This window comes from Gymnoscopelus microlampas, assembly GCF_963454915.1.
Source record: "Gymnoscopelus microlampas genome assembly, chromosome: 6".
In the NCBI taxonomy this organism is placed as follows: Eukaryota; Metazoa; Chordata; class Actinopteri; order Myctophiformes; family Myctophidae; genus Gymnoscopelus; species Gymnoscopelus microlampas.
Genome location: NC_139943.1, coordinates 47372364 through 47389043, shown reverse-complemented (window position 1 = coordinate 47389043; position 16680 = coordinate 47372364). Strand labels below are relative to the sequence as shown.

Below are 16680 nucleotides of genomic sequence, written 5' to 3'. Positions count from 1 at the left end.
TTATTATAGGTGAAATAAATTCATAACATTTACAAAGAATACTGAAAATAGCAGAGACAAGCAGAGCTTTTTTCTTTTTTTTTTGCCAATTCTTGTACAAGAAAGTATAAGTATATGTGGTTAATCAAATCTTCCGTTGCCAAAATTGTGTTTACCCTACAATAGGACAAGGATGAGGATCACCATCTCCAAATCTGAGGCCATAGTTCTCATCAGGAAACCGGTGGATTGTTCACTCCAGGTAAGGAATGAGCCTTTGCCCCAAGTGAAGGACGAGTTTCAGTATCTCTGGGTCTTGTTCACGAGTGAGGGTAGGACGGAACAGGCGATCAGTCGGATAATCTGAGCAGCAGGAGCAGTATTGTAGTCGCTGTACCCCACTGTTGTGACGAAAAGAGAGCTGAGCCAGAAGGCAAAGCTCTCGATATACCTAGCAGTCCTCATTCCTACTCTCACCTATGGTCATGAAGTGTGGGCCATGACTGAAAGAATAAGATCACGGCTACAAGCGGCCGAAATGAGTTTTCTCAGACTGGTGGCTGGTATCTCCCTTACAGACAGGGTGAGGAGTTCAGTCATCCGTGAGAGACGCGGAGTTGAGCCACTGCTCCTTCACTTGGAAAGGAGCCAGCTAAGGTGGTTTGGGCATCTAGTACGGATGCCTCCTGAGCATCTCCCTATACGGAGGTCCTCTGGGAGGAGACCCCCTGGCAGACCAAGGACCAGATGAGGGATTATATCTCCAGTCTCCACGCTGGCCTGGGCCTTGGGATTCCCCAAGATGAAGTCTAATGTTGCCTGGGTAAGGGAAGTCTGGAGTTCTCTGCTGGAACTGTTGCCCCTGCGACCCGACTCCGGATAAGAGGTTGAAGATGGGTGGATGGATGGACACTAGGACAAATCTGCACAAAACAATGGCAATATGGAAATAAGCTCTTGAATCTGAAGGATGTGCATTCTTCCAGAACGTTGGGGATTTCCAACATGAGCCAGAGTCATATTACCTTGAGGAACTTGTAAACTCACACAAAAACATTTTCATTGCACACATTTGAATATTTTCACATTTGACATTTGAGCAACACTATGCGGAGCAAGTTACAATAACTGCACAATTAAAGAGAACTTAAATTCCTGCCATCACTACAATGAGTTTGTGTTAATTCTTTAATGCTTTGTTGATGAATTGAATACATAGGACCACAATGGAAACAAGTCCCCAGGACTTTTTTGTGTTATCCTTTTAGCTGTACCTCGTGCTGTTTACATTCCTGACTAATAAAGTATTCAATCAATCAGTCAAAAAGTCAACTATACTGCACTAGCTACAATAAATAAAGGAATCTGTGGGTCAAAGACACAGAATCCAGACAGTAATATTTCTCTTTCCTTCATTCCATTGTGTATACTGACAGTATGAGTGCATATTCAATTGCACTCAAATACAGCCAGTATTATGGTTTCATGAGGTGTAATAAGGCCACCGGACAAGCCTTACTTAGGGTTTTTACGCCTGAAAGGATTGTGGTAGAATATAGTCCTCCAGACCTCATCTGATAGTTTGGGCTTTTAGATATTATGTAATGTAGGAAATCCAATACTGGTTCCCCATTAAGATAGAACGAAAAATGTGAACGTATCATTTGGTGAAAAATTAACACTAGCTAAATGTTAGTTCATATTGTGCCTTCGAGGCGCAACGGTAGCGCGTCTGACTCCAGATCAGAGAGTTGCGTGACCAAATCACATCGGGGTCAAAGTTTATGTTGTACAGTGTGATTGTGATGAAGTCAAATAAAAAAGTGTGAAAACTAGTTGCATATAAATATAGATAGATAGATGGATAGAGAGGTATATTAAGTAACTAACTATTTTGACCAAGCTGCTCATTAAGGTTTCGAGGCCTATCAGGCTCTCGAAAGCCTTATTGCATCTCTTGGCTTTCTTATTCTTCCGCCGGTTTTGGCAGTTCTGGCCTAACCGCGTGGTCACTTTTTATGAAACTCGGCAATATGGTAGAGGGCTATGCCAAACGGCGAAGACCCGAAACTCACAACCATTGGCCAAAGGGTGGCGCTATAGCACTCAATTGAACATGCCAACTTTGAACAGGTACAACTCATGCCCTGTTTGACCTACAGCCATGAAACTTCGATGCACACATGCGTCTCCTCATGCCTAACAACTTTCACTGTTTGACTTTTGACCTCTGACCTTTAGATCTCCCACCATTTTGAATTCTATGAAAAGCAGTAAAAAGCAGTAAAAATCACTCTCCTCCTGGGATTTCTGAGCAATCTGTACGAAACTGTCTACACATGAACTTTGGACCAATGCCGACAGACGTGAGCAAGCGGATTTTCCATAAGTGAAAACGTTAAGCTTTTATAAGCCAATGAAAATTGCAGTTTTATGAAAATTATTCATCTGCCCCTAACACATACATGCAGACTCACATTTGTTTGACACTTTGCAATATTGTAGAGGGTCATTCCAAGTATCACTGAAACCAATCTTACTCCAATTGGTCAAAGGGGGGCGCTATAGCAATTTTTTGAAAATGCAAACTTTAAACAGGCAAAAGTCATGCCTCGTTTGGCCGACAGCCGTTAAACCTGCTTACACATGTGCCTTGACTCATGAGGACACATGTATCACTTTGACCAGTAAGCTCTGCCCTTAGATTGTCTGCAATTTTGAGCAGTTTGAAAAACATTTAAACCAAGGATTTCTGAGCAATTTGCGTGAAACTGTGTCAAATAAATGTGTGAGGCCTTTTTTCACAGGTTCAGGTGTGTTGGTCCAATAGCTTGATCGCTTAATCATCTGCCTTGAAACCACAGGGTTGCCGGTTCGAATCCCACCTCATGTAGACTTCATTATAATTGCATTGCACACAACATGACTGTATCAATGAATGCATGTGCAATTGTTAAAGATAACGAGAAATGCATACTTGAGAGTAGTTATTTTCAATGTATGACGTACTTCATTCGCCCTTTTGTTTTGTTTTGTTGGATTCTCCTTTCTCACTGTCTGAGGCTGTGGATTCAATAGCTCGACCAGTAGAGTGTGAGCCTCATGTGCCGAAGGTCCCTGGTTCAAATTCCACTCATTACAGTTTACATTTAAATTGCATTGTACAAAACATGACACTGTTAATTCAGACATGTGCAATTTTTAAACAATAACATGAAATGCTTTTTTGAGAGTAGTTGTTTTTTATGTATGACATACTTTCTTGTGAAAATAGCCGATCTACAATCTCACAACTTTTCAGATAGCAACGCGTTGTGAGCTTGTAGATCGACTATTTTCACTAGTTTCCATTCCGAAATATATTGAGCAGTTTGAAAAACATTTAAACAAAGGATTTCTGAGCAATTCGCGTGAAACTGTGTCAAATAAATGTATGAGGACCTTTTTCACGGGTTCAGGTATGTTGGTCCAATAGCTTGATCGCTTAATCATCTGCCTTGAAACCACAGGGTTGCCGGTTCAAATGCCACCTCATGTAGACTTCATTATAATTGCATTGCACACAACATGACTGTATCAATGAATGCATGTGCAGTTGTTAAAGATAACGTGAAATGCTTACTTGAAAGTAGTTATTTTCAATGTATGACGTACTTCATTCGCCCTTTTGTTTTGTTTTGTTGGACTCTCCTTTCTCACTGTCTGAGGCTGTGGATTCAATAGCTCGACCAGTAAAGTGTGAGCCTCATGTGCCGAAGGTCCCTGGTTCAAATCCCACTCATTACAGTTTACATTTAAATTGCATTGTACAAAACATGACCCTGTTAATTCAGACATGTGCAATTTTTAAACAATAACATGAAATGCTTTTTTGAGAGTAGTTGTTTTTTATGTATGACATACTTTCTTGTGAAAATAGCCGATCTACAATCTCACAACTTTTCAGATAGCAACACGTTGTGAGCTTGTAGATCGACTATTTTCACTAGTTTCCATTCCGAGGAGACAAAAAAAAAAACTTTATTGGTAAATGTTTTGTGAACCAGTGATCTACAGTAGTTAGCTAAACAGAGGCTTGGTTCATAACGGACAGAAAAACCTATAGATATAAACAGACACCATCAGGGAGGCCATATCTCTAGCGGTGCCGGGAGAGGGATAGTCTGGATACCTAACGTGCAATCACGTTTCAGCATTTCCTAAATCCCCCAAAAGATGGGAAAGCTGCACTCTCATTGACTGCTTTCTTCAAATCACGCCTCCTCATTTCCATTTGATGGAAATGCTCGATTCCAACTGGGTGGGGAAAAGATGGAGTTGGATATAAAGAATTTGGAGACACCTGATTCGTTTACTGCAACCAACCAGCGAGCGTTCCGTCCAGCTTCTCTTTCCTTTTTCTTTTATAAAGCGCAGGTGCGTTGATTAGGCTGCTGCTGAACTCTGCTTGCAAATGCTGCGCTGTGATGTGAAATAACTTTTGGAACGTTATCCTCACTATAAAGTTAAGCTCCTGGCAATGTTCTTTCTATTTAACCTTCTACTAGTCTGCAGTGCCCGAAAAAGTACTTGTTTTACTTAAGTATAAGTATCAATAATAGCCTACTGCAATGTAGAAACACTCTCTGTTACAAGTTAAAGTCCGGAATTCAGAAAGTACCAAACGCAGAAAGTACTCATGCAGACTGTCCCATTTCACACGTTTTCAAATGTATAAAATATATAAAAATGTTTTGAAAATAGCAGATCCACAAGCTCACTGTGAGCTTGTGGATCTGCTATTTTTAAATGGCCGAAATGTAAGGGCTGAAGTGGTTACTGTACGTCATGTTGTAGTAATAATAATAATAATAAAAATCTACAAAGTAACTAGTAACTTAGCAAAAAATTGTGGTGGAGTAAAAAGTACAATATTTGCCTCTGAGATCAGATGTAGTGGAGTAGAAGTAAAAGTAAATTGGAAATACTCCACTAAAGTAAAAAATACCTCACAACTATACCTAATTACGGTACTTGAGTAAATGTACTTAGTTACTTTCCACCACCGCTGGTCTCCTACCTTATTTACTACGAAACGACTAAAAAATCCTAAAAAAAAAGCCCTAAAAAATAGCAACTCCCTGAGTAGCCATGGTTCACAATGCATGACGATCGTCTGTCACAAGCGTCATGGCGCTACTTGATCCTGTTTTTTGAAAGTTTTACATTTACAACCAGCGCGTCTACATAAACTTTCATATCAAATATAAAGTGCTGACCCCCCCGGCCACGGATGTTACAAGTTAAAGCGCATGGGTCTAAATACCCGTATGTTATTGTATCAATATTGTATTGTTCAATAAAAAGCTTTATAATCCGATCGCCGCCATTTTCTATATTTTTAATAATGTCTCAGGGTGCAATACACCTCCCAACCGATAGGGGCGCGTAGTTGACATTGGAGAAAATCCGAAGAAAATGGCCGGTGATCGGATTAAAAAGCTTTTTATTGAATAATACGGAAGATACGGGTATTTAAACCCATGCACTTTAACTTTTAACATCCGTGGCCGGGGGCTTAGCAGTTTATATTTGAAATTTGAACGTTTATGTAGATGTGCTGGTTGTAAATGTAAAATCTTCAAAAAAAACAGGAACAAGTAGCGCCATGACAGTCATGTTTCAGGGCTACTCTGCTGACTGCCGCGATGGAAGGTGCAGATTCCATTCAGAATTTGTATTAACTGTTACGTGCAGCACAGTGCAGTGCATTTGGGTTTCCTCTTCCTCAAAGATCAGCCTCATCATACATTACTACTATAATACCCTAAAACAATCATGTTGTCATTCTAGCATTACGTTTTTTTTTTTAATATTTTTTTATACACAACTGCAGATACTTTAATTTTATGAAAGACTTCAATGGGGCTCCAATTGAGCTGAAACCTTGCCCTTTTGTCCAATAAAGCAGAGTTTGCTAGCACATTATTTGTTAATTGTATTTTGTATCATTATTTCATTCATGTATTTCTAAGATGTGTATATTTTGCAATAAATCTGCACTTTATTTCTAGAGCTATACTTTTGACTTTTTCTACTAAATATACCGGTACAAATAGCAGTCAAGCAAAGTTTAGCTTTTTGCAAATTCAAACAGATGATGAGACAGTTCTACATTGCATGCAAACATCAGCCATGCATAGATAGAAGGCAACTGATTTGTTTACACACAAAGGCATACAAAGGTTAAATGCACAAACCATATATATATTTAGATAGAGAGATGTATGGCTACACTGCATATAACTCAGTCCATAATTATAATAGTGTGTATATATGCATATCATTTATATATATATATATATAGTTTTATTTATATATATATATATATATATATATATATATATATATATATATATATATATATATATATATATATATATATACACACACACACTTTATATAGATCAGGCCATAATATTTCAGCTCTGTTAATCACAGTTAAAATATCACTACAGTTCAAGTAAAATATTACTCCTTGGCTGTATGGCATTCTCAATAAGACACTGACTGTGTCACTAATGAAATTATATTTGAAAGACTTTTCAAATATGGTAAGACTTTGGGTTAGAGAGATGTTCCGGTCGGGAATCGAACTGGTGACCTTTCGATCCACAGCTCCCCCTTCCTCCTCCCCCACAGCTTCTCCTTCCCCCTCCTTCCCTTTTTTTCCCCTTCTTCCCCCCCCGTCCCAGGCTATTGTTCCCCAGCTTTAGCTCAATGAGAAGAGAGGCAGCCTGTGAATCCATAGGTCGCTGGTTCGATCCCTGTCCCCAACAATGCGTTGAGGTGATCATCATTTGGAATTCCCCCTATTCCCATGGATTGGATCCACCCCTCTCACTCATCACACCTGTCACATGCACAGTACAATTCTTAGGCACTTTTACTTTACTACTCTACTCTACTACAATTACAGCAGATGACAGCTTTAGTTACTTGTTACTTTGCGGATGTAATTATTAATACAACACCTACAGTAACAACATACAGCCGATCTACAATGTGACGCATTATGAGCTTGTATGTATATAATAAGCAACCCATGCTGTATAACTTACCACATATGAAATCCAATTCTGTCTATCCAATGGCTCAGTCAGTACTGCAAGACATGCCTCTCTCTGTCACTGTCTGTCTGCCTCTCTCTCACTCTCTCACTGTGTGCCTGTCTGTCTGTCTGCCTCTCTCTCACTCTCTCACTGTCTGCCTGTCTGTCTTTCTGCCTCTTTCTCACCCTCTCACTGTCTTTTCTGCCCTATCCTCGAAACCGCTTATTGCTGCTTGCAGCTATATTATATATAATTATAATAATAATAATAATAGAAAGACGTGGAAATCAAGCCCAAAGTCGCTTATAATAAGCAGACATGGCAACATAGACTCTTATTGCAGCAGTTCTCTGCTGCGCTGCGGGCCGCTCTGTGGGCACCCTGGGCAAGACCTGCGATGTTGGTTGTCTAGGAAGTTGACAACCGGAAATGGTTGAATTTGGCGGAAGTACCGCCCAAGGAAATGACGTTGATGCTTTACAAATCTGTTAACATTCTCCGTGAATGAAACGAGTGTTGTGATTGGTCAAAAAATATCGTTTCCGGGGGAAACGGAAATCTGTCCACTCAGGACTTCCTAGACACTCGCTGCTTTAGGTCGTGACCAGGCTCTTCTTTTCGCAGATGAGTGAGGCTGGGACCGAGGTTACTCTGTGGGGGGTAAACGAGGTGTAAAGTGCTCTACCCTGGGGGAGAGAGGGGGAGAGCGGTCAATTTAGCCAAAATATGACGACTGGGATGGTATATATGGTATATAATTCATATTTATAATACGTTTCAGAAAAAAAAAACGGAGATGTTTTGAAACAAATATTTAGGAAAAGTCATGAAAGGGGAACTTTCTCAGAGCTTCGTGAGAGATGATAATCCACTTTAAATTCTCAAAATCGGTCATGTTGTTGGCTTAGTCATGCAAGTGTTAAACCTGCAGTATATACAAAACAATGAATAGGCTATTTGAAAATAGCCGATCTACAAGCTAGTAGATCCGCTATTTAAAAAAAAAACATTTATTATTTTCAGATGGAGATACGTGGACAATTACTATTAATTTGGGGGTCCTTGACATGACAATGTTTGAGAACCACTGGCTTAACAACATTAGGAAACAAGCCCAAATAAGCAACTACACTTTAGAAACAAGCCAAAAAAATAACCCGCAACTACCGATACTTACAAGCAAACTTACAGAAAAACAAGTCATGGACAGACATGGCAACACTGGTTGTTAGTGGTCCTTGGTGGCATGGTTCACATGGGTTCATGCTGCAACTCCCCCACCCCACACTATAACAATGTTATTCTAAAGGATGTAATAAAGGAGAACAGATACATGAACTTTTATTTATTAATTATTTTATTTATAGTAATTTAAGTATTAAGCCTACTTCAAGCAAGATCCAAGAGATTCTTAATATTAGGCCTAAACTATACAATTGTAAAAGAGTGAAATCATTGGGTTTTGTCTCCATAATGGAGGCAGCAGCTTACTCTAATGACAGTTGTTCATGGAGGGAGGCCTCATTGTGTTGCACACCGAAAATAGCCACTACTACAAGCTCCCAATGCAATATCATGAGCATGTAGATTTGCTATTTTCGGTGTGCAACACCAGCTTGCAAATAAGTATAGATCAGTAAAACCAGCTGTAACATTTCAAAATTAATTTGTTTAACACATTTTGTTGAATTAAAAAGGTCACACAGAATGATTTTGTCAAAGATGCAATGGTGCCGTCATCACATAAAATACAATTTCACTGTATTTTCACACAATTACTTTGATTAGGGGAGATAAACAAAGCATTTGCACAAAATGTGAGGCCAAGAAAAAGCTCTTATGGAAACTATTATTTTGAAATGTATTTAGAGGATTCAAATCAAAACGGCACTCCAAAAGCGGCACTCCAAAATAAATACTGCAAGACAGTGGCTCAGATGTAGTTTCTCATTTTATTGTGAGAACGCTAACGCGTTTCGGCCGTAGCCTTCCTCAGAGCAGATTAGATTAAAGAGTGATACTGGGGGTGCATGCCCCTCTTTTAAACATGCACAAATCATCCCCACCTGTGTAGTCGGGGAGGTACATGCTTGACAATCAATCAATTACACAATATCACTGTCACAGTCAGAACAGCAGTTCACAACAATATCAGTGCAAATATCACAGATCACGCATCAATTACATTTCTTTTTTAAGATGTCACACTATGAATAATGAGATCATCCAAATAGCACAGAAAGGGCACAACAGGGACTCACACATTAGGGAGACTTTGGACATAAGAAAAGAACAAAAAAATCTGATTATAATGAGGTTGACTGTACACATTGTTTGTCTATAAAAAGGGTTTGTAGGAGAAATCATCATTTAGGCCATTTGGTTGCATGGTGTTGAGTTGATAAATCCAAAACATTTCTCTCTGAGATAGCAATTTGCGGAGGTTACCCCCTCTAGGGGTAGTAACCACTTGTTCAATCCCTACAAAGCGCAAAGATGAGGGTGAACCATGCCTCAAGGTAGTGTTTAGCCATGGCATATTCAATATTGCCTGTGCGTATAGCAGTTTTGTGTTCAGAGATCCTCAATTTCAGGCATCTTTTTGTTTGGCCAATATAAGCCTTACCACAGGTTAACATGTAAACCACACTGGTGGAGTTACAGTTGATGAAACTCTTTTGTTTATACTTTTTACCTGTCAAAGGATGTGAGAAGAATTTACAATTGGTAGTAGGCCTATTGTGGCAATGTGCACACCGTCCACATCTATAGTTGCCCTTGAGGGACAGCCAGGTGGAACATTCAGGATTAAACCAGTCTCTGAGAGTTAGGGCTCTTCTGTGTGCAAAGAGAGGAGCATTAGTTGTTATGTTGAGCATAGGTTCCATCTGTAAAATCGGCCAATGTTTTAATATTATTTGTTTGATCTGTTTAGAACAGAAGTTGAAATCTGACACAAAACACTTGGAGGTTTCACATCTTTTTTTCCCCCTGGGAGTCTGTTGAGCTTGATTCACAGATTGATCCAGGATATTTTTTGGGTATCCTCTATGTAAAAATGGATTCCTCATGACAGGGACTTGGTTATTGAAAATTTCTAGTGAGGAACAATTCCGTCTGAGACATAAGAATTGTCCTGTTGGAATGTTGTGTTTCAGGTGACTGGGATGGTTTGAGCTAAAATGTAATAGAGTATTTCTTTCCATAGGTTTTCTATAGATAGTGGTTTGAATTTGGTTAAGATGGTCTTTGGAAACGACCACACATCGAGGTTAAACTGCTGTCTGCAGTAAACTTGAGAAAGGTACTGTAGTAGTGTTGTTTACATAAGAAATTAACTCAGGGAGATACATCAATGTATCGTTTCCAAAGTTTGATATTGGAAAAAAACGGGTTTCTCTCATATAGCACATTTAGCACAATTTAGAGGATTGTCATGGTGTGTCAGGTGAGGACCTAGAAGCAGAACCAAGCAGGCAAACATTTCCCCAAAATAAGAACAGCGTATAATCTATAAAATAAAATTAACACTCAGAATCAAGTACAGGTGGGTTTCAGGTCAGCACAAAAACAAGTCTTGAAGATATTAAATGAAGTAATTGAAAAGCACGTCTACCAATTTCCTTAGAGAGGTTGGGCCACAAAAAAAAAGGTTGTTGAGTATGTCGGCAGTGGCTCAGGGGTAGAGTGGCCGGAGGGGAAGCGTGATGTACCCAGTTCGATCCCGGGCTCCTCCAGAGTTTAGTGTCTAAGTGTCCTTCAGCAAGACGCTGAACCCCTAATTGCTCCCGATGAGCATGTTGGTGCCTTGCATGGTTTCCTCCGCCATCGGTGTGTGAATGTAATGCAAAATCTATGTAATAAAAGCGGATAAATATATATATTTGGATAAAAGCGCTATATAAATGCACCATTTTACGTCTAAGAGAGTATAAGTAGCCTTATTAGCCCTATACTGTATTCCTTGTTTTTTATTTATTTTATTTATGAAGGCCTATGTTGTCCAAGATGTGGCTAGGGTTAGTATATTGATTATTTCTTCCAAAGAGCACTAACTTCATCCACCGCACGGTTTACGGCTTTTAGTGGAATCTTTACTGGTAGTGGCATCGTTTCCATTACTTCTTCTATCACGCTTACACTTTCGGGAACCTCCGTGTTATGACGATTACGACCTGCTATCGGTAGGTATTCATCTCCTATTGCCTCACCCAGCCCTACTGCTGCACCACCTAAGAAAGTTGGAACGGTCAGTGCTAACTTCCCCAGAAAAACCAATGGGTTGTTGTTCTTTGCTTCCCTCAACTCCTTTCTCATGGCCTCCATTTTCTCCCTCTGTTCCTCCTCCCACTCCTTCTTCTCCTCCTCTCTACTCTTTCTTTCCTCTTCACGCCTCTTCCTTTCTTGTTCTTCAGACCTTTTCCTGCCCTCCTCTATTCTCCTCTCGTACTCCCTCATGTCCTCCTCTCTCCTCTTTCTCTCCTCCTCAACCCTCTTTCTGTTTTCTTCCTCAAACCTCTTCCTGTCTTCCTCACGCTTTCTTTCCTCTTCACGCCTCTTCCTTTCTTGTTCTTCAGACCTTTTCCTGCCCTCCTCTATTCTCCTCTCGTACTCCCTCATGTCCTCCTCTCTCCTCTTTCTCTCCTCCTCAACCCTCTTTCTGTTTTCTTCCTCAAACCTCTTCCTGTCTTCCTCACGCCTCTGTTTCTCTTGTCTCTCCAACTCCTTTTTCATGGCCTCCATTTTCTTTCTCTGTTCCTCCTGCCTTTTCCTTTCCTCCTCCTGTCGTTTCATCTCTTCCTCCCTCCTCTTTCTCTCCTCCTCCTCTTGAATTTTTCTCTGGGCCTCTAAGTACATCTTATCTGTGTAATGCTGTCCACCATTGGCCTTTACCATCTTATCAATCTTGGCTAGCAGACGGGTCACCTGTGCCCGGTCTTTCTTTTTGTTGTCAAAAGCATGGAACCTTCCCCCACACTCAATAATTAGCTGATTAAGTTCTGGGCTTTTCTCTATATAATCCTCCACCGGTATGTCTATGGCGTCTTCACCAGTGAACAAAACTAATGCGTACTTCAAAGCCAGCTTGGAGAAGTTCTTCTGAATCCATTTCATGGTCATCTGTTCCTCTTGGGTGAACCTTGTGCCCAGCCTGATCACCAGCAGGAAGACGTGGGGACCGGGTACGGTCATGTACACGCACTTCACAATCTCCTCCTTCATCTCCTCATTGGTCAGCGATGTGTCAAAGAGCCCGGGCGTGTCGACCACCACCACCTTTCTTCCCGACACTTTGGTTTCACATTTCCTGCACTGCCTGGTCACCGATACAGGTGAGGATTCCTCGACGAACTCCTCTGTGCCCAGGATGGTGTTCCCAGTGGAACTCTTGCCCACGCCGGTCTTGCCCAGAAGCACAATACGCACATCAGATCCAGCTGCTGACACAAATGATATGAACATATATGAACTATAGCTGCTGCTGCTGAATGAACTAAAATAATATGACAAGCAAGCAGTTTGTGCTCAAAGCAAAAAATATCTAAAAAGAACAACTCACCCATTGTGTTCCGTCACCGTGTACTTTTGTTTTCCACCTTGTGTATGTTGCGTGTATTCTTTTACCTGAAGAAACACAGTGGTAAAATGATTTGAATGAATGAATGAATACATCAATACATATACTGTACTGTGTCTGTGTGTGTGTGTGTGTGTGTGTGTGTGTGTGTGTGTGTGTGTGTGTGTGTGTGTGTGTGTGTGTGTGTGTGTGTGTGTGTGTGTGTGTGTGTGTGTCACGCACGCACGCACACACGTACGGTACATAGGCCTACATACATATATGCATATATTTACATAAACATCACAACAAAATAACACTGCTCTGTACAACTGATACTGATATATATAGGTTTGAAGTGCTCTGAAGTGGCCTATATAGTCGCTTCTTTTGGCCTTGTTTTCATAGACCTATTGCGTATTCCTCTCGCACAATCTGGCAACACTGCTCACGTTCCGACCAGAGTCCGACATGAACTCTGCAGCCGCACCATGGGGATTTTACATTGAGCACACACACCCGATGTTTGGCTTCTAACTTTGCTCTGGACTTTAATTGCCTTTCAATAAAACCACATTTGATAGACATAAGTATCACCTACATGTTACTGATTAGTAATGATTTTATATTTTTGTAATCAGTTCATTATTTCCTGCGTAATCGATGAATAAAACTGACGTGTGTAAATTGGAACATTGCATTGCGTGATGCTTAACTTGCCTTCTTTAAATGAACTAGACCATACCCGGTGAAGGGCGCAGGCGAAAGTAGTTGCAAAGTTGGGGTTAATGCACGTCCTGTCGCGCGGTTTCTCCCCCGCGCGCGCCCCGTCGTGGCGCCCCCCTATTTTGGGGTACCAAAAGCGTGGGACAAAAAATTCCAAAAGTGAAAAAGAAAAAAAATCAACATTTCTTTTTTATTCTCCTGGGTGTCCCCGGACCCCCTGGGGGCCCGCGCACCCCTGTGGAACATGGCGGACCCCTTCGGCTGTTTTTTTTTATATTATAGGAGGGTGTTGTGATGTATTTCATATAAATGTAATTTCAGTAATGCATTGAAGCTGGTATTGAGGCGGTACTAAAAGAGGCGGTACTAAAAGAGTATTTGTAGTAGTAGTTAAGTAAGTATTGTTACTCAATGTATTTACTTGAAAGTGTTTTTAATGACTTTATTAGCTTTAAAGTTTTTTTTATAGATTTTTAAGTATTTGTACTGTTTTTATCAACTTTTAGGTATTTGTAGTGTTTTTATCAACTTTTAGGTATTTGTAGTGTTTTCATCAATATTTAAGTATTTTTACTCTTGTTTTCAACTTTTCAGTACTTTTAAGTATTTTTACTCATGTTGAGTACTCTGAAGTATTTTTACTCAAGGTATTTGAGTATTCTCTCCGTCCCTCTCTCTCTCTCTCTCCCCATCTCCCTATTTTCACAACGCATCGCGAGGCGTTGTGAGCTTGTAGATCAGCTATTTTCAGTTTGTTGCAACCTTTATTGTGAAGGAACGACTGGAAGTGCTAAGCTATTCAGTCGGACTGTGACATAACACTCTGAGATGCCACCTCGTGACATTGTATCACAGAAATCCACAAAAGTCACCAAAATAACACTGTTCAACGGGCTAATTAGTTAGCATTGATGACATTGACCACACTAACGTTCATACAGGTTGTTGATAAGATGTTTGACGTAGCCGTTTGAGTGACGACAGCAGCGTTGGTTAACATTAGCGTGGCGCATGCTAATTGCTAACGCTACCCAGTTGCAAATTTGGGGTTAATGTACGTCCTGTCGCGCGGTTTCTCCCCCCCCCCCCGGCCCGCGGTCACCCCTCTCCACGGGCGTGTGTGTATCCTACTATAATTCTAGTAACCTGACGGTGGACGTGTGGCTTTGCGAGTTGTTTTGAGCTTGTAGATCAGCTGTTTTGTAAAGATGTGTATATTGTGTGTATCGCGACGCATTGAGAGCTTGTAGATCGGCTATTTTCAATTGATTGCAAGCTATTCAATTGCGTGTGACATAACACTGTGAGTTGCTACATCGTGACATTGTGTCACAGAAACCCACCAAAGTCCCCAAAATAACACTGTTCAACGGGCTAATTAGTTAGCATTGATGACATTGACCACACTAACGTTCATACAGGTTGTTGATAAGATGTTTAACGTAGCCGTTTGAGTGACGACAGCTGCGTTGTGTAACATTAACGTTAGCCGCATGCTAACGCTACCCGTGGCTTAGCTCCACACTGACGGCCCATTATAGGCAGCTGTTGGCTTAAACCCAACTAACGGCAACACAGTATTGGACATAAGCATTCACATACATGCTTTAGACAGTATTAGCAACAACCGGTAGTTTGTTTACATGGCGCGGGACGTCGCGGGTGGCAGCGCGCCGACATCCGTCGGGCGGCGCGGCGATGTTGGGGTAAAGGCCCCACTCCCAGGCGAGGCTTATGCTTGCGCTAGGCCGCGACTTCCGCGGGGCCGCTGCCTCGTCTCCTTCGTGTCTTGTGACATTTGTAATGGACAGAAATGTAAGTTGGGCTTGTTTGTGTGAGAATATTACCACATTGGTTCGAAATGTGTGCTTATTTCAGCATTTAGGAGGTAACTGTGCGTGAGCTGTGTGAAGCGAGCGAGCTGCTGATTTCAATGGCGGCCGCGGCGCCGGGGCCGTCTGGTGTGTTTACTTTCCACAGAAAGAATTGTAGACAGTCAGAGAGTGGGCGGGGTCTCGGTGTTGCCATGTCGGCGTACTGTAAGCGCTGTAGGGCCAATGTTGGTGGTATAGGGTTCGTTTGGTTTGGCCTCGTTTTCATAGACCTCGTTGCTTGTTTCTCTCGCGAAACCTGGCAACGACGCATGCGCAGTTTGATCGGAGACCCAGGACCCCATCCACCCACCGTCAGGTTACTAGAATTATAGTAGGATGAAATAGACTACACACTCTCCCTTCAGCTGATTATAGTAAAATTAGAATCACAGAGATCTGTTGACAATGATAGCTGTAGAGAGAGGCATGCTTAGTTTTAACAGGGATTTTGCTGTAGGCTGCAGCTTTGTGGGTGGACGAAAAAAACACATCTTCACTTTGGTGGGTAACGCACAAAGTAACGTAGTAACGTAGTGTCATTTTAATAATATATTACAGCTTCTCCATGTAGTAATGCGTTATATTACCCGTTACCGCAATTCGGTAATATATTACGTAACGGCGTTACGCTACTAACGCACGTTACCCAACACTGAATATTACCATCAATGGCTTTTGTACTCGCAGAGCAGCCAGTCTGCCTGTCTCTGTCTCTTTTAGAGAGTCAGGGCTCCCTGCCTTACCATATATAGCCCTCCTCTCACACACGCTGCCTTTATCTCACAGAACAGCAAGCTGTTGCATGATCAACAGCTTGCTGTTCTGTGAGATAAAGGCAGCGTGTGTGTGAGGAGGGCTATGTGTTGGTGAGAGAGAAGCTTATAGTAGTCAAAAAGCCAATTAAGACAGTGATAAACTAAACAATGATTGTATTTATGGTAAGCTTAGTTTGTGTATCACACATAGTGGTGGCTCCAGGGAATTGTGATTGGGAGAGCTAAGGCAGGCTGCATTGTTTAGAGCAGAGGCTATGAATATAGGCAACAGACAATATGAATAACACTTATAACAAACACGATTCAATGATCTAAGTTTCATATGCCACATAACATAAATATGCATTAGCCTAAATGTTTTGTGTTATACAACAATTCAAATAATTCTGTAATAAGCAGATGGCTTATTATAGCATACAAATATGATGTCATAGTTTAGTTTGTTACTTAAAAGTCAGTCAATTGTCTTTCATATATATATTTAATCAATATATTTATTCCATTAAAAAAATTCATCACAGTAGGGTTAGTGGAGAGGGGGGCTTACCATCAACTTTCACCAGCAATACAACAATTTAAAATGAAAAGATTTAGAAATTATCTCAATATAAATATAATATATAATAATGTAATATATCGGTATCAGCCAATATGACCCTGCAAATAATCAGAGATCG

General features: G+C 40.9%; 1 protein-coding gene across 1 annotated transcript in view; it reads right to left on the bottom strand.

Annotated features, from left to right (window-relative positions):
• Window positions 1-612: 612 nt before the first annotated feature.
• LOC311047883 (uncharacterized protein) overlaps window positions 613-16680 on the bottom strand; it is a gene marked incomplete at its 3' end in the record, with an annotated part of 16377 nt that continues 309 nt past the window's right edge. Inside the window, exons 2-4 of the mRNA XM_084060832.1 lie at window positions 12631-12695; window positions 11211-12508; window positions 613-891 (exon numbers count right to left, since the gene is read on the bottom strand). Coding sequence (XP_083916958.1) covers window positions 613-891; window positions 11211-12508; window positions 12631-12634 — 1581 coding nt within the window. The 5' untranslated portion in view covers window positions 12635-12695. The remainder of the gene's footprint in view (window positions 892-11210; window positions 12509-12630; window positions 12696-16680) is intronic.